This window comes from Muscardinus avellanarius, assembly GCF_963383645.1.
Source record: "Muscardinus avellanarius genome assembly, chromosome: 15".
Lineage (NCBI taxonomy): Eukaryota > Metazoa > Chordata > Mammalia > Rodentia > Gliridae > Muscardinus > Muscardinus avellanarius.
In genome coordinates, this window is record NC_137801.1 from 73,183,555 (window position 1) to 73,202,182 (window position 18,628).

General features: G+C 38.5%; 1 protein-coding gene across 1 annotated transcript; it reads right to left on the reverse strand.

The window, feature by feature from the left end:
* Window positions 1–3,321: 3,321 nt before the first annotated feature.
* On the reverse strand, window positions 3,322–6,411 carry LOC308274204 (regenerating islet-derived protein 3-gamma-like; the record flags this gene model as incomplete). The annotated part of the gene is made up of 5 exons (XM_080711733.1): window positions 3,322–3,389; window positions 3,666–3,792; window positions 4,403–4,540; window positions 4,724–4,842; window positions 6,336–6,411. 5 exons carry the CDS (start codon window positions 6,409–6,411, stop codon window positions 3,322–3,324), a joined length of 528 nt encoding a protein of 175 aa, XP_080567859.1.
* Window positions 6,412–18,628: the final 12,217 nt, after the last annotated feature.

Below are 18,628 nucleotides of genomic sequence, written 5' to 3' on the forward strand. Positions count from 1 at the left end.
ATGTCTTTCTAGGAAAATGGCTGGCAGAAAAAGAATGATTATAGATTCTCTATATGGTTAAGAAACAGTTTGGCAGTTTTGTGGCTTATAGACCTAGAATACCACGAGGCCTTATTACTCTTCTAGGTAAATTAAATATTATGATGTTGAACCCATCCTCGAAAGAGCATTAAGACTTCCCCAATCTGGGGCACATGGAGCTGGTGTGAGGTTTGAGTGGATGTGCTGTACCTGGGCATGTGATCAGTGATTTTCCCTTACTGTCTACCTCACTCTGGCGCTCTCTTTTCCATTGTTTATAATAGTTATGACCTGGCATTCCTGAAAACATCCAGCCCCATCCTCCTGAAAATAAGCTTCCCTGAGGCTAAGATCCCAGACAGTTTATAACTTGTATGATTCAATGAACAGAACCCATTCTCTTTACTATAATAATGATTCTAGGTTGCATAGTAATTCAGTCTCCAACAAGTGTGCCTGGCTGTGATGACTTTCTCAGGTTTGTCTAGGGGGAGAGAAGTTGGATTTTTTTTTTTAATCTGTTTGAAAAAGACTTGATGATTTCCTCTCTGGTACTGATAAGGAATCAGTGTTCCCAATTGCTACTAACAGCTAGCTTGAACTGTGCAGTGAAGCCAGTAGAGGATAAAACATGTAGATGAGAATGTAGAGATGAAAGAACGCAGGCAAGAGACTCCCAGAAAAATGGCATGTGAGCCCTAGGGGAATAGAGTTCAAAGACTACCTTGCTCCTAGATTTTCAGTTATTTGATCTAATGACTGTCTTTGCATTTTTAAGAACCCTTGTTCTTGTATGGGTATGGTACCTAGCTCACATGTAAGCAAGATAATGCAGAAGTTGTATTCTATGTCTGACCTATTTCACTTAGTATATATCCTCTATATTTTTAAGGCTGAATAGTATTCTATTGTGCACATATCATACAAACAAAATCCATTCATCCATCCACAAATATTTGGGTTGATTTCATGTCTTGGCCATAAGGAATTATGCTGCAATGCATTCTAGAAGTTGAAGGGGTTATTCTATTCAATATACTAATTTAATTTCCTTTGGGTATTTTCCTACCAGTAGAATTTCTGGGTTATATGGTAATTTTACTTTTAATTTTTGGGAAACTCTATACTCTTGCATAATTACTGTGCAATTACATTCCCACCAATAGTGTACAAGAACTCCCTTTTCTGTATATCCTCAACAACACTTAACATTTATTTTCCATATTGCTGATAATGGCCATTCTAATAGGTGTCAGGTGATGTCACATTATGGTTTTAATTTCTATTTTTTAATAATTAGGGATGTTAAGCATGTTTTTTGCAAATGTATTTGTAGACATTTATATAGTCTTGAGAAATGTTTGTTTAGGTTCTTGGCCCATTTTCTAACTAGGTTAATTGTTTTCTCACTATTGAATTGTTTGTGTCTCTTATACGTTTTGTATATTAACCCTTTGTCTGATGAGAAATTCCTAAATTATTTTCTCCCATTTTGTAGGTTGGCTTTTCCCTCTGTTAATTGCTCCCTTTGCTTTGCAGACTCTTTTAATTTTGATGAAAACTCGTCTGTATATATTTAATCTTATTCCATATAATTTTGGCATCATATCTTCCCAAAATTGTTGCCCAGACTAATGTGATACAGTTTTCATTTACAGTTTAATTATTTTTTACAGTTTTATGTAGTCCAATTCAACTTTTTAATCCATTTTGAGAATTTTTTAATCTTGTGATATGAATCTACTTTCATTCTTCTGCATGTGTATATCTAGTTGAACAGAAATATATTTAAAATTACTACTCAATATATTTTGATGAATTTATTTATTTATCATTTAGTTACAAATTATTCTCTTTTTAAAGGTTTTTTTGTTGTTTGTTTGTTTGTTTGTTTGTTTGTTTGTTTTTGGTGGTACTGGGGTTCCTGGAAATCCTTCTACCTCTGGGCTACACTCCCAGACCTATTTTTATATTTTTATTTGGAAACAGGTCCTGCAGTCTATAGGTACCACAGACTACAAAGGCTGGCCTGACACAGGACAAGACTGAATCCTGTGTCTATTGGACTTGCCCTGGTATCTGAGGCCCCAGGGGCTGGCCTGGCACTGCGGTGGTCTACAGGCTAGTTCTTCATTTCTATGACAGTTTATTGGAGCCATAGGTACCAGCATGGAGTCTGGACCTCTGGTGGCTGACTTGGAATTTGAGGAGCTGGGGTAAAGTAGGAAGCTGGGTACACGTGTAAAGGCTTGGTGCTTAGAATGATAGAAGCCAGTCTAGAGATGGGCTGGGTGTAAAAACTGTATCTCTGGCACTTATTTGGAGACTGGAGTTGTGGAGGCTGACCTCACTTTGAGGCAGGCCTTATATCTCAGTCCAGAACTGTATGTTTGGTGTGATGGGAGGTCTGGAGACTGAGTCTGCTGGTGTCACACTGGAGCCTAAACTTAAGGTGTAACTTTCTGGAAACTGGGGCAATGGGAGTGGGTGTGATATTGAGGTGGGCCTGAGTATTCCATGGGTACTAAACTGAACAAACTATAGGAGTCTGCCCAGTCTATAATTTGTGTCCACTGCAGAGTTGGGTATACATTTAACTTTCTACCAAGAAGAGAATATATTCTTCCACTCAGTGCTGCTTGAGGTTAGAAAAAAGATAACATGCATGAAACTAAACTGTCCTTCTTACTATCTTTAGAACATCTATCCTTATTTCTTGCTATACCAAGGAACTGAAACCTCTTACTGTGACTCCTGGACACTAATTAAGGTGTTTTTGTGAATAGATGGCTTTTCAAGTTGATGTGTCTGTAGACACAAGTGATACAAGATCTTATTCAACTTTGTGGCTAAGGAAATTTTCCAAAATATCCTGTACTCAACACAGAGACTCTTGAAGGTATAACATAAGTCTCCAAGACCAGGAACCACACTGTCATCATAAAACACTTGTAAGAATATATCATTACACATATTCCTGAGGCCCAGATGGAAATGTGAGGAACCATGTCTTCTTCCCCATCCACTAGCTCATCCTCTTCAAGAAACCTATACAAATAGACACAACGGCATATAAATATAAAATAAAACATCTATTATTTATTTCTGAGGCCTCAGACCATGATATACACAGAAGAGCCTAAAATAATTTTGAGGATGAGGGGAAAGAAGGGACTGTCAAAATTAAGTGGTCAAATTTTGAAATGTGGGGAGGATATGCCCTTCCGGGGGGGGGGGGGACTTCATACTTGATCCATTGTCAGAGATGAGCTTCACGATAAACATAGGCTGCTCCCTATTCTAGTCTTTGAACTTGCAGACATAGGGTAATTCTTTATTGCAGTCATAATCTATCCACTTCAGAAATCCTGGTGAGAAAGAAGAAGTAAAGTGAATGGGGCTGGTAGGTCCTGTGAATACAGTAAAGATGCAATGCAGATTGTTGTCCAGAATCTCTTGTCTGTTCTCTCCCTCATGTTCACTGTGTCCAACGCCAGGGGAAAGAGACCCAAAGGAAGGAGAGGTAGAAAGTGATGGAAATAGAAAACCAACATTACATCTCCCAGCTCAGGATTCTCTGAATGTGAGGACCAAGAATGGAGATGAAAGGAAGTAAGGGAAGAGAAGCTTCCTCTATTGCTCACCTGAGGTTTGTGACAAGCTCCCACAGTAGCCACGGTCACAAGCAGTGACAGGATTTCTATCCCAGTTGAAGTAATTTAGTACATCAGTGCTGCTCCACTCCCATCCTCCTCCATTGGGTTCTTGACCCTGTAGAGCAGGAGACACAGCCAGTGAAGGGCTTAGCCATAGAGCTCTGCTTGCAGGACCCCTCTGCTGGAACACATGAGTACTCCCCAGAGACATAGAGTTTGATCACCTCTTCATGTTGTCCAAAGACCTCTAATAGAATAGCCTTCCTGAATTCCTCACCCTTACTTAAAAATCCTAGTCAATTATCACAGGAACTTGTGAAATACAAAAAGTAATTATCTTCCTCGCAGAGCATAAGTAATAGAGCATATGTAGCTCTCCCTAGACTCAAAGATAGAATTATTTCATACAAAGAATATATGGAGTTCATGATAATTTAGGAGAATATTATATAAGCCAGTGAAGACTGTCCACAGCTCAGAAAAATGATTTCTAAGACCTCCTGTAAGAACTGTGTAATAACTTATGGTAGGCATATAAACATCATTGGATAACTAGTCACTTCCACGGAACTCAAGTCTTCAGAGGGCCTCTAGGACTTTGCCCCAAATGTCACCCAGAATCTGAGCTCTATGGGCCCGGAGGATTTTTCTGAGACTTCAATAAGAGAATGGGCCTGGGAGGCAATAGCCACTTGAACAGTAATGGAGAGAAGATGGAATCTCACCTCAGTGGGGTCATGGAGACCAATCCAGACGTGTTCATAGTTGTTCACAGTGCTCTTGACCAAGGAGGAAACAAATGAGGCCTCACCCCCACTAAGGACAGACACGAGGTATCCTGAGGGCCGCTTCTGGCAGGCCAACTGCATAGGACATTGAGAAAGGGAGCCTGAGATCTCAATGGGCAATGGCAGGGAGGGGTGTGCATGTGTCAAGGACAAGGGTGCCCAATGCTCATGCCCCAGGAACCTTGGAGACTGGAGAACCCTCCCCCTATAACACATATGCCCTTCCCTGTGACCCCAAACCCAGCTGTCAGCACTCACATCTGCATTTCTCCAGGATTTGGGGCTCTTGAACAAGGCATAGCAGTGAGAGCCATAGGCCTTGGCACCCGAGGGACAGCGGATGCGTGGAGAGGACGTTTCCTTCTGGGTGTCCTCACCTGGGGAGGAGGGAGATGAAGAGAGGGAAGGGTTGATGGGAAGAGCTGGAAGTAGATGAGGACATCACTCTGGGACTGATTATGAGGATATCTTTAGGGAGGTTAACCATGTCTCTCACTACCTCTCAGCCTTGCTCTTGCTTTCAAGAATTCTTAATTCCAAAATAGACCTGCTCTATGAGGAGCATCTCTTCATTTTATCCTTCCTCTTACTCTTCAAGTCTCTTCCAAGTCTTGGCTGAGGATCTCTGTGCTAGGTTCTCTAATCCTCTCCTTCTCTCTCATTCATTACAGACCTCTTCCACTATCTTTCTTCAATCCCGCAACATAAATAATGGTGACTGAGTTGGTGTTGATTGCAAATAAGAGTAGTATTAATTGCTAATAGCAATAGCTATACTTAAGCAAAACAATATTTTTTTTTTTTTTTACTTTGTCTCTGGGATGTCACTCAAAGCTACACCAAGGCTGACCTTGTCCACTAAAAGCTGCCTGCTAGCTGACTGGCCAGTTGTCATAGCAACTAAGATGCAAAACACTGAATGCTAAAGTTATAGGCACCTGAACCTAGAAGAAAAGAATTTCGCCAACCCTCACAAAAGTTTAGAACAAGTTAAAAGATAAAAAAGCAAGATACATTGACCCAATATTGATTACTAATAATACAAAGGTAGTCAAAGCCCCCTAAAGCACTCACACTTTGAAAAAGCTGCATTCCTGTGTCTTTTTCTTCTTATAAAACAAGCTTCCAACATAAGAAAGTAAGTGCTCTTAGATAGAGATAAAGGATGCTGAGACTTACCCAAGAAAACAGATGGTCAGTACAGCTTTGAATTTTAGAAATAAGAATAAGCAAAAAGCAATGCAGGATCTTGTGAAGTAAATGGAACGTTTTGATTAGTGATGTCAGAACTATCTGTTCTTGTGAGGATGAAAAAGAAGCCTAGCAAAAAGACTTAAATGGTGAGATAACTAGTAGGACAATACCTGCTTTGGTGGGAAAAGAAGAGCCAGGATAAGAGAGACAAGATAAAAAATTTCTTTATTAAGACTAGAATTTAGAAGGCAACAGTATCTCACTTCCTAAGACATTTCATCATGCCTCTCTCCAACTTGATGCTTTTTTCTATTCTGTCCCCCTTTCTGCTTGTAAAATAAAAAATTCTTGCTTAACCTTGCAAAAGTTCTCACACTTATTTCTATACTAGCAAGAATAAGAACCAATGGGGATATCATCCCAAACTATAACCAGAAATTTGAAGTTTTTGACAAGATGGAACTCATCTCATAATATTGATCCTGAATTACTCTGGCACTTCCCCCTACTGTCAACCTGAATGGAAAAAAATTCAGGACAGTGAAGGAAGAGAAGGCTGTTTCTCTGAGTATGGATGAACTTCAGCGTTTTCACAGAAGACATTCAGGGGCCTTCCTCCTCTTCTTGGCTCCTAACATTCTCAGAGAACATGGTGCCAGTGGCAGAGAGATCTCACCTTGGACCTGAGACAGGAGCATCAGGCAGGACAGCAGCATCCAGGACATGCTTCGGTGGGCCAGGGGAGGCAGCATTGTGTCTGTGAATGAAGAGATATCAAACTCACTGAAGGAAGTGTATTCACAGAAGGTCACACAGGCACCCCCTTCCTCTTGCCTTTCCTCTGTCTGTTCCTGCAAGGATACACTGATCTTGGCCCCGACCATCTCCATCAACAGCCCTGGAATGAACTAAAGAGTCTGTAATCTCTGCTTTCCCTGGCAGGTCCCAGGCTTGGCACGGCTGAGTCTCAGAGCTCCTGTGTTCTCTGAGGACTCTCCTCTGTGTTCTGTAATGTATGAGTAAGAACCCTGCAAGGTTTCCCATCTTCTTTGGGTTCCACTCACCTGTCTTTCAAGGATCTGTGATGGTTTCTCATGACAGGCACACTGGACTTTTATAGAGGAGCTGAAGGAGAGGCATTAGAATGAACCACTGCAATGCCCCTACAGGCCGGGGGCCTGGCTAGGTCTTGGCAGGTATTCAAGGAGATTCCCACCAAGGGGAGGAGACTCTTCCTGGCAAAGCCTGGGAATCACCACAGCTGCTCCCTCTTTCCTGTTAGCCAGGCAACTCTGACCCCAGGACAGGTAAGGTTGGAACTTTTCCACTATCTCCCAGATATCCTGTTCTGAGAAAGGTTAAGAGGATGAAGCAACCCCATGGTACAAATTACACTGTTCCATAGTCCTGAAAATATTGTGACCTTTCATATTAACGGAAAAGAATTGTTAGCAGTGTACTTTCCATCACCCTGGAAGGACTTGCTCCTTTTGGCATATATATGCACTTCTCTATACCTATCTAGAAAATTTTGACACAAATTAGGAAGTCAAAATTGGTTGGGTTAGGAATTGGTAACATTGAGGAACATGGCATATTATTTAAAGAAAAAGAAAAAATTTAAATCAAGGGAAGAAGTAATGGTTCAGGGTCACTGCCTCACCTTTATATTGAAATGTGAAGGACACTTGAGTTAATCCTTTAAGGGAACAGTCCAGGCAGGACTCTAAGGACCAGCCACTAAACAGACTTGCCTTTCAGCTGTCTCTGTGTGGGAGACTGAGAAATATAGCTTCTCAGTCATTTGAAACTCTGAGCCAGTGAGCTGATTCCTCAGCGTAGCATCCTCAGAAGGTAAGCACACACCCACTGCTGTCTTAAAGACCCTGTCGGTGTGGCCTTGAAGATACCATTTCATAGTAAAATGTTATTTTTTGTTATCCCTGCATTGACTTTTGCACTTGACAAGGCCAAAGAAATGTGGTTGAAATGTTCTGGTGCCTGAGCATTAATGAAGATCATGCCTTAACCTGTATCCTTCATCATTGTGCACTTGCAAAATTCAAAAAGGACATTTTCACTTCAATATGCCCTGGCATTATGATGTGAGACTACTAGCACAATAATACAACATAAAAAGTACACCTCAATTCCTTAATACGTGTGTTTTAATAGTCTATATTACTAAATAGGTAGCCTGCATACTACAGCTCAGAAGTTCTCTTGAGAAAAGACATTAGCAATGTCACTGTACATGTGACCTCCTGAAAATAGGCTGTGAAAAAGAATTCAGTGATTCATATATAGGTATTTTGTTGATATGTTTTCAAAACTGATAAAAGTGACTTTGTAAATAAATGTTTTTAATTCCTGTTTTAATATCATGCATTGTATACATCAATGACTCCCATGAATGGAGTTTTCAATAATTTGGGGGTTTCTATAAGTGTCTTGAGATACAAGAGTTTGAGACCTCCTATATAGTACTAACATTAATGGAATACAGAAGATGAAGTTAGATTTTATTATACACTTGAGTAAAATCTGCTAGGTCCAGAAGGCCGGAAACCCATTGGTACAAATGGCTCCATTTCTTTTACAAAGGAATATATGAAAATAATGTATGTAATAATCTTAACCTGACAAGGATATGTCAGTCAAATATAAGGTATGGGCCATGGGCTGTGATTAGATCCTGATTTTAAACACCCAAAAAAGAAAGATAAAGCCGGGCGTGGCAGCACACACTTGTAATCCCTGTGCTTGGGAGGCTGAGACTGGAGGATCGCATGGGTTCGAAGCCAGCCTCAGCTTAGTGAGGCTTTCAGTAACTTAATGAGACCCTGTTTCCATATTTTATATGTATATAAGTATATATACATATATTGTCTGGGAGTATAGCCCAGAGGTAGAAAGCCTCTGGGTTCCACCCCCAGTACCATCAAAAACAGAAAAAAGATAGAAAGATAATTATGAGATAATACTGTATAATTCCATCACATCCTGATATCGCTGCTGTAGTTTATTTCAATTATTCATGTCCATTAATCACCAGTAAGACTGTTACTATGCCTCATTTAAGCAAATGTTATGTTTAAGCTTGATTAAAAATACTAAAACTAAAAACATCATTGTATCTTTTTCATGCTTTTTAAATATTTTTCTTTAAATAAATATGAGTTATTGGAACTCTATCATTTTCCTTTACCCTCAATGTCCTTTTTACATATATTTGCATTGCAGGATATTTTGGTGTGAGTTCGCTCAGATTTCGTCCATCTTCTAAAGAAGTCTTTATTTTTCTTTCACTTTTGAAGAATAACACTGTGACCCATGAAATTATAGTTTTGTCTTTTTTCCTCTCTCTCTCTCTCTCTCTCTCTCAACAGATTAAACAGTTCATTCTATTCATGTTTCCTGTTGAAAAGTCTGGTATAATTATTTTTGTTCCTCTGTAGGTAATGTCTTCTAAATCACTTGTTTCTCTGAAAATCTTCTCTTTGTCTTTGGTGTTCTGTAGGTTGAAGATGATATGTGTAGGTTTAGTTTTCATTAGTTTTCCTACTTAGTCTTCTCTTGATCTTCCTGAATCTAGACATTGTTTTCTATCATTAAACTAAAAAAAATGCCTAACTAGTTTTCAATTTTTTTCTTTCTTTCTCCTTTTCTTCTTATACTTTTATGACACATAAGTTTTAACCTTTTATAATTACCCCACAGTCCTTGGTGATTTTGTTCCAGGTTTTCATTCCATTTCCTGTTTGAATTTATGTTTGGAAATTTTCTTTACAAGAATCTTCAAGCCCACTAACACATCCAAGTTAAAAATAAGTGAGCTAGCTCTTTTCCAACTCCCTTACCTTCTTCATAAATGATACTGAGATTGACATTGGTCATTTGACATATGCATATAATATCAGTGGAAGTATTTCTTCAATGAATCTTTTCTCCCCTCACTATTACCATTCTCTAGACCCCCTCCCAGCACTCCACTGGTGTTTCTCCTACATTATCTAAATTATCTCTTGTATCCCAATTATTCCTCAGCATCCACCTAAGAAAGAAACATATAACCCTTAACTTTCTGTGACTGGTTAATCTCCCTAACATAATGTTTTATAGAGTTATCCATTTTCCTGCAAATGACATAATTTTGTCCTTCTTTATTGCTGAGTAGAATTCCATTGTGTGTCTATCCCAAAATTTTATAATCTACTCATCTGTTGATGGATACCTGGATTGGCTCTATGATTTGACTATTTTGAATTGTACTGCTGCAAACATAAATATACATATGCACTATAATATTCTGACTTCAGTCCCTTTGGAAAGATATATAATTTCTAATATGGAGCTTCTGTTACGCATAAGCAGAAATTAAAGGCATTCTATGTCAGTACATTGTGCATCTGCAAAGATCGAGAAAAAGATTTGGTTTGCTAACTCAGTTCTCTTATTATCCTAAAGATAAATTGTTGAATTAAGATATATCCAGATTTTTGTGTGTGCTAGAAAGAAGAAAGTAAAAATGTCTAGTGCTCAATATGTGGGCACTGTAACTGGAAAACTAAGTAACCATTTCTTACTGTTGCTGACAAAAGCCAGTCTAAGGTGAATGGAAAATTAAAGAAAAATTAATCTTTTCAGGAAATAACTGGAGAAACACTGTTTAAATATCAGAATCTTCTAAGGCTGTTGTGTCACACCATGAGAGAGAATGTGAAGCAGCATCTGTGCAGGAGAGCAGAACTTTAAACTGCACACAGCACCAGTCTCTAAGAGCAGGATCCATGCCCTCATCAACATACAGGATAGAAACACATCATTAGGTATGTCCCAACTTGGGACTGGGTAGAGCTGTTTGGAGCCGGGTCTCCATCCCCAACTACCCTCACAAAATCATAAATGTATGAACTAAAATTTGTACTATTTATCTCTGAAACCTCAGAGCCCCCAAAAGACACAGAACAGGCTGCTATGCAGGTAGAGAGGAGAAGAGATGAGGGAAGTTCAGAAAGAGCTTTCCAGATGTAGGAAAAATGCCCCCTTAAGGGGTGAATCTTTGCCACAGTCTCTCTTCTCTCTTCTCTCTTCTCTCTCTCTCTCTCTCTCTCTCTCTCTCTCTCTCTCTCTCTCTCTCTCTCTCTCTCTCTTTCTCTCTCTCCTCTTCTCTTTTCTTTCAATCTCTCCATATATATATTTATATGATGCTTATGTTTTTTCCTTTGCTTTAGATTCATGTTCCTGATGAGCTGCACACAAATATAGTCCGCAGATTTCCTATGATCTCTAGTCCTTAAACCTGAAGAGAGAGGCTAACATGTCATTGCAGTTATAATCTCTTTGTTTCTGAAATCCTGGAGAGAGGAAAGAGGTAAAGTGAATAGGACTGGTGAGTGTTGAAAACACAATCAGGAGGCATTTTAGATTCCTGACCCACTAAACCCTCTCCTTCATGGTCACTGTGTCCAACTCCAGGGGGAAAAAAAATCCAAAGGAAGAGAGGTGAGAAGTAATGGGAGAAACAAACCAGCATTGCATCTCACAGCTCAGAATCACCTGAAAGTGAGGACCAGGAATGGAGAGGAGGGGAGGAAAGTCCAGACAGAGGGGCTTCCTCTGCTGCTCACCTGAGGTTTGTGACAAGCTCCCAATGTAGCCATGGTCAGAAGTGGTGACAGGATTCCTCTCCCAGTTGAAGTAGTTCAGCACATCAGTGTTGCTCCACTCGCATCCCTCTCAGTCGTGTTCTTGGCTCTGGAGAGCAGGAGAAAGCCAATGAAAGACATGGCCTCCAACCTCTGCCTGCATCATCCTTATTAGGACAATTCGTGCTCCCCATCCTCCTGGGGTCCAGTCCCCAACTGCTGCCCAGAGCTCTCCAACAAGATTGGCTTCCAAATTCCTCAGTCCTACTTGAAAAATTTCATCAATTATTGCAAGCACTTAAGAAAGACTGAAAGTAATTATCTTTCTTGCTAAGCCTAAGTGGTAGAGTATATGTAGATTCCTCTGAAATCAAAGACAGTATTACTCCATAAAGAGAAAATATGGATGTCATGATCAGTTAGCAGGCCATCACACACGCCAGTGCAGACTGTCCAAAGCTCAGAGAACTGACTTCTAAGACTTCATGTGAGAAGTGTGTCAAAGTTGACAGCAAATCCATTAACTTCATCTAATGACTAGGCACCTCCTCAGAACTCAGACCATCAGAAGGCCTCTAGGACTCCTTTTGCCCCAAATGTTAGCCACATTCTGAGATTTATGTGTGCAGCGAATTTTTCTAAGCCTGCAAGAAGAGAGTTGGTCTGGGTGATAATAGCCACTTGGAAAGTAATGCAGAGAAGATAGAATTGCACCTCTGTGGGACCATGGATTCCAATCCAAACATATTTGTAGCTGTTCACAGTGCTCTTGACCAGAGAAGACATGAAGGATGCCTCAGCCCCACTAAGGATAGATATGAGGTGTCTTGAGGGCCACTTCTTGCAGGACAACTTCATGGGACTTGGAGAAAATGAGAGGGAGCCTGAGATCTCAGTGAACATTGGCAGGGAGGCGTGAGTGTGTGTCAAGGAAAAGGGTATTAATGCTCATGCTCAAAGAATCTTGGAAATTGGAGACCATTCCCCCTGTGATCCACATGCCCTTCTCTGTGACCCTCAACCCAAGCTCTCAGTACTCACATCTGCATCTCTGCAGAATTTGGGGTTTCTGAAAAGGCATAACAGTGGGAGCCATAGACATTGGTGCCCAAGGGACAGAGGATGTGCAGAGAGAGTACTTCCTTCTGGGAGTCTTTACCTGGGAAGGAGGGAGATGGAAAGAGGGAAGAGGTGAAGGAAAGAGGTGAAGAGAAGAGCAGGGATTGTATGGAGTGGTCACCTTGGGGACTGTTTATGAGGCTATTTTTAGGGAGGAATACCTCATCTATGACTACCTCTCAGCCTTGCTCCTGCTTTCAGGAATTCTTGATCTCAAAATAGACCACTTTTCATTTCACTCTCTTCTCCTAGGGTGGGCTAAGGGTCCCTAATCTGGGTTCTCCAACACTCTCCTTCTCTATAGTTCATTATGATTTTTTCTAATTTGATAAATTAGAAATTCTTGTAAAAATATAAATCTATTTCATCCTATCAATGCTTGACCATTCTGGTATCTTGTCCCCACTGTCAAACTGAAGGAAGAAGGCAGGATGGTGGAGGACAGTGGATGATATTCCCTCTGTGTGGATGCACCACCAGGTTTCTACAGGAGTCAAGCAGGAGCTTTTCTCATTCTCAGGGATCTTGGTGCCAAGAGTAGAGAATTATGTCCTTGGACCTGAGACAGAAGCATGAGGCAGGAGAGCAGTACCCAGGACATGTTGCAACATCGTGTTTGTGAGTGAGGAGACATCAAAGTCACTTAAGGAAGTGTTATCAAAGAGGAGACATGCAGGGACCTCCTGCTTCTTGCCTTTGTTTGCTCCTGTAGGGATACATTGATCTTAGTCTCATCCATGGCCTCTACAGTCCTGGAATGAACGTGGACATCTATAATCTCTGCTACATCTGACAGCTCAGCCTACCTCTAAGGAGTCTCAGCACTTCTGCTTTTTTCTGAGGACAGGGACCCTATTCTGCCTTCTCTTATTATATGTGGGGAAAACCCTTTCTAGGGCTGCCATTTTCTTTGGGCTCCATTCATCTGTCTTGCAATGATCTTCAATTGTTTTTAATAACAGGAAAGTTAGATTTTAGAAGAGCATTTGAGGAAGGGCACCAGTATGAATGATTGTAACATGTAAAGTGAACCAAGGTCAGGCTTGGCATTTGTTCAAGGAAATTCTTACCAGAGGGAGGACTCTTCCTGGAAAATGCTTGGAACTGCCACAAATACTGCCTTTTCCAGTTAACATGCTAAATTTCTCTCCAGTAGGTGAATTTCTTTTTCCTCTTCCTGATCCTTGTTATGGGTACATCATGAAATTTTCTCTTAAAATGTTAAAGGTGCTCAATCAAAGATATTTCTTCAGGTATCTCTCAAGAAGTTATTTCCCAGGCAAGCATACACATTTCTTTTTGTCTAGTAAGATTGAATAAATCTATGGCAAGATCATTCATGGCAATTCAAGAACTACAAGGAGCATAGATAGTGAAGGACACAGAAGGAGTTGAAGCTGAGTAGATGTGATGATTTGGTTTTGTTTTTTAAACATTATATATATATATATATATATATATATATATATATATATATATATATATATATCATAATTATCTAACAAGTCAACAGATGAGCCAAGATTTAAGAATAATCATATGCATTAGTTTACCTTCTTGTTTTCTGAAAGATGCAGATTGACAAATGGATAATGACAAGATGGTAAAATAAGAGGTAATAAAGAAGGTATCTAAAACAAAGATGGGATTAAGATTAAATAATAGAGATGAAAGGAAGAATGGGTAGAGATTAAAGATGAGTCAGAGCCAGCACTGAACAGTGTAACTATAAACCTGCATTGCATATAAGTCTGACTTCTGCTGCCGTGGGGTGCTCTCCCCTCCTACCTTGCTCAGGAGCTCCTTTGTAAAATGGTTATTTGGCTGTAGATTAAAAGTCAGCTCCATTGTACTCCTACTGTGGGAATGGCCATCTTCATGTGGCTATACTGAGAAAAGATTTATTATTTTTGTTAGTTAGGTTTGTTTCAGATTCTGCAATTTGGCACCTCAAGGAAATGTACTTTGAGGTTCTTACACTGTGGTTCGGATTCATTTTGGTCATTCAGGCTAAGAATTTCTATCGAATCTGACTCTCTCAAGGTTATTTATATAGGACAGCCTGTGGCCCAGGTGTGCACAGCAGGGATTTTAGTGAAGCTATGCAATAAAACTCACAATTTATGTACTCAATACCCATTAAGTCCATGGAACTCCTTAAGTCGCCTAATAACAAATATAGTAAATACATTATTCTGCTAAAAAGAGAAAATGTTTTTTTCTTATAATATGTACATGTAAATATGTAAACTTAATGCCATTACTATAGTAAACATTTAATGAATATTTTAAAATTAAAAATAATATATCATTCTGCCTGCTCTCTGTTGAAGTTCTTGATAGTTTTTTTTTTTTTTTTTTTTTTTTTTTTCTGTACAGAGGCTCTTCAGTTGAATGCAATCCCACTTATTGATTGCCTTTTAGTTTCTTGTGCCTTTGGGGTATTGTTGAGAAGTTTTTATCTGTGCCTATGTGTTGCAGTGTTGGACCTCTTCAAGGACCTGCAAGGAAGGGCTCTGGTCTAATTTCCAAGTCTTTGATCCATCTTGAATTGGCACTTGTGAAGGGTGAGAAAGTGGGATTTATTTTCATTTTTCTACATATGGTTAAGCAGTTTTGCCAACACCATTTGTTAAAGAGGCTATCTTTTCCAGTGTATTTTTTGGCCCCTTTGTCAAAAATCAATTGGCCATAAGTGTGAGGATTTATTTCTTAGTATTATATTCTCCTTAATTGTTCTGTATGTCTATATGTTTGTTTTGTGCTTATACCATGTTGGTTTGTTTGTGTGTTTGTTTTTTTACTATGGCTCTATAGTATAGTTTGAAGTCAGGTATTATGATACATGTTTTTATTACTGAGAAATACTTTAGCTATTCTAGGTTATTTTGTTGTTCCAAATGAATTTAAGGACTGATTTTTCTATGTCTGTGTGGAATGACCCTGGTAATTTAATGAGTATTGTGTTGAATCTATAGATCACTTTTTGAAGAATGATCATTTTGATGATATTTTTTCTGCCAATCCAAGAACATGGAAGATATTTCCATCTTCTAAGGTCTTCAATTTCTTTTTTCAGTGTTCTAAATTTTTCTTTGTAGAGATCTTTTACCTTCTTGGTTAGGTTTATTACTAAGTATTTTATTTTATTTTACTTATTGTGGGATATCTCAAGTGGAAGTGTTTTCTGGATTTCTTTTTCAATGGATTTTGGTTTCCATTTGATGTTCTTCCTAATATGTGGAATCTAGGAAGAAAATGGGTCATAGGATGAACTTAGAAGAAAGAGGAGAAACAATAAATGAGCAAATAAGAAAACCTAACTGGGAGTGATAAGAGGAAGAGAGAAATTTCCTCATGTATATAATGTGTTTTCACAAACATCAGTCAATCACTAAACCAAACATAAGGAGGAGAGAAGGAGGAGGGAATGGGGTAGGAATTGGGGAAGGGGCTAAAGGAGTGATGTGTGCATATATGCTTCTACCATCAGGACTACCATGCACCAATAAAAATTTAAAAAATAATAATATATCATGCCAATATGAAAGCTAAGGTAATTTGAGAGATAACTTTGATAGATTAAAAGATTTACTTAGAAAAAGTGAATGATAACAATCACAAATCTAAAATGGAGTATGTCTCAAACTTGTGGAAAACTCAGTATCAAAGAAAAAAGAAATAATTTTTTATTTCGTTTTGCTTTGTTTGTGGTTCTAGGGATTAAAACCAGGAACATTCTATCTCTTAGCTACACCCCCAACCCTATTTTTTTTTTGAAACAGGGTATTAGTAATTTGTTGAGGGCCTCTCAAAGTTGCTGAGCCTAGCTACAAGCCTGTGATCCTCATGTCTCATCCTCCCAAGTATTGAGATTACAAGCATGTACCACCACACCTGGCTAAGAAAGAGTTTTAATATTAAGAGAATGTATAGAAACATAAAATCCAAACCCAGAAAGTCAATGAGTCTTGTTTAGTAAATAACCTGAGAAACAAAAATATGAATATAGACTTATAGTTCATTTTGCCAGAATTTAAAATTTTTCTCTCTTATGATACTAATATTACAGTTAAGTAGAGAATTTTCTTATACATTTTATATGTACAGTTAACTATTTTGGATAAAATACCATGGCATTGAAGATTTCTAATTATTTAACAAAAAGGTTTTTGTTTTGTTTTGTTTTGTTTACAGTGCTGGGAATGGAACCCAGGGACATTCTAAAAGACAGCCCCCTCAGTCCTATTTTTTTATTCTTTATTTTGAAACAAGGTCTCAATGAGCTGCAAAGGACCTTCATATGTACCTGAGGAATATACTAGGTTGTTAATACTTGATTTCAATTTTTCTGTATACTTATGAATTTCCAAGGAGAACATTATAATTTAACATAAAAAGTCCCATTCAATGATAACACACATGTAGTTTTTCCATCATTATCATAAATCAGAACAAAATAGAACAATATTTACTATGAAGAATCATACATGAATGCATTAAAAAGAAAATGTATTTATCTAAATAAAATATTAAAGTATTATAAATAATCAGTTTTCAAAGGTATCCCACTCTTGGTCTTCCTAATATATTTGCTGTAGAAACAAATCAAATAAAACCAAGGAATCACAATGGAGTAACCAATATTCTGTGTCCAATCAGGAAAAACAATCACATCTTCAGAATCAAAAAGAGTTGTGAAATAATCAGATCCCACCTTTCAAAGCAGAGCTTGGATGATTTTAAATGTGTGATATGTGAAATTATTTATCTGTAAATTACTTTTCTTTGGGTCACAGAAAATAGAGCCTAGGATCTTCAAAGCCAGTGGCCAAGCATAGGTGATGCTCCATCATTCCTTGGTTTACTCTCTTCCTGAACCTTCCCCATTGCCACATATAGGGCAGTTCAACTCAGGTCCATCCACGAGAGTTCATTTGAACTCAGTATTTTTTTGTTTCTCACTGGAATAATGTGACATTTATAAAAACTTTAAGGTAATAATATGCTTCACTGCAATGTAAGACTATCACTCATGGGCTGACTTGCTAAATCCACTAAGGCTGAGCTGTCTTTGTTTTGTTTGTAACTATTCTTTCTAACACTGCTGATTAGATGGATAGTGAGAAATTTGCTCAAGTACTATACTCTGCAAGCTGGTTTTGTATTGTGTACAATTGCTTCTTTTTCTGTGTTTGGTACCGGGGATGGAATCCAGGGGCTTTCTACCACCTTTGGGCTACACTCCCAGACTTATTTTTAATTTTTTTTGGAAACAGGTTCTTACTAAGTAGCTGAGGTTGGCTTCAAAGCTACACTATCCTACTGTCTCAGCCTCCCAAGTACTGGGACTATGAGCATATGCCACCACACCCAGCTTACAATCTACTCCTTAAAGAGAGAAATCCCTATTTTTTGAATAACCAACATGATGTTTTCCTAAAGATATTTCATTTCTACATTTCTATATTTTCCGATAAGCCTCAACATAATTAATTTTAGAATATGGTGTTTGTTGGGGGAATGATCCTTCTGCAAGAGTCCAGGATATTTGTTCTAAAGAAACTAATGTGAGAAATGTCCCTACAAGATGGCTTACCAGGGGCCATGGTCAGAGATAGCCTTGAGATGGATCTTACTGGAGATTGATCTGTAAAGTATCCTCTTTTGAGAGACATAAATCGTATGTCCAGGATGTTACTCTGATCCTTTCATCTTCTCCTGAAACTGTCATAATAAATGAGAAATGGATAAAATGAGGTTCTGTGTACCTTGTAAAATAAGAAAGAGTGGTGAAACTTCAAAGTCCCTGAAGTCAATAAGCAAAGTTATCAAAGACTTGGAACGCAGATGCCACAGTTACTGGAATTTGAGCAGTCATGTGCAATCAATGAGCAGTAACTATTTTATGACCTGTGTGAATATTGGCAGCAATAAAAATTTTATCAGAAAACTGTGCCAATTTTTATTTGGTTTCAAACTCTCACATTGATTTTGGAATAGTTCCTATTTAATATCATCTTATCTCTTCTAATAAATGTGTTGGGTATTTTGCAAAGGCTATTGCTTATCAATAATTTTTATTTTAGGATAAGCTAGTTCTTCATTTGAGAAAGTTTGATATTATCTTTCTATCTGATTATCATCAATTGTACTCACACAGCTTGTTGGCCTGCAGATCTGAATTTTATTTCCAGAGTTC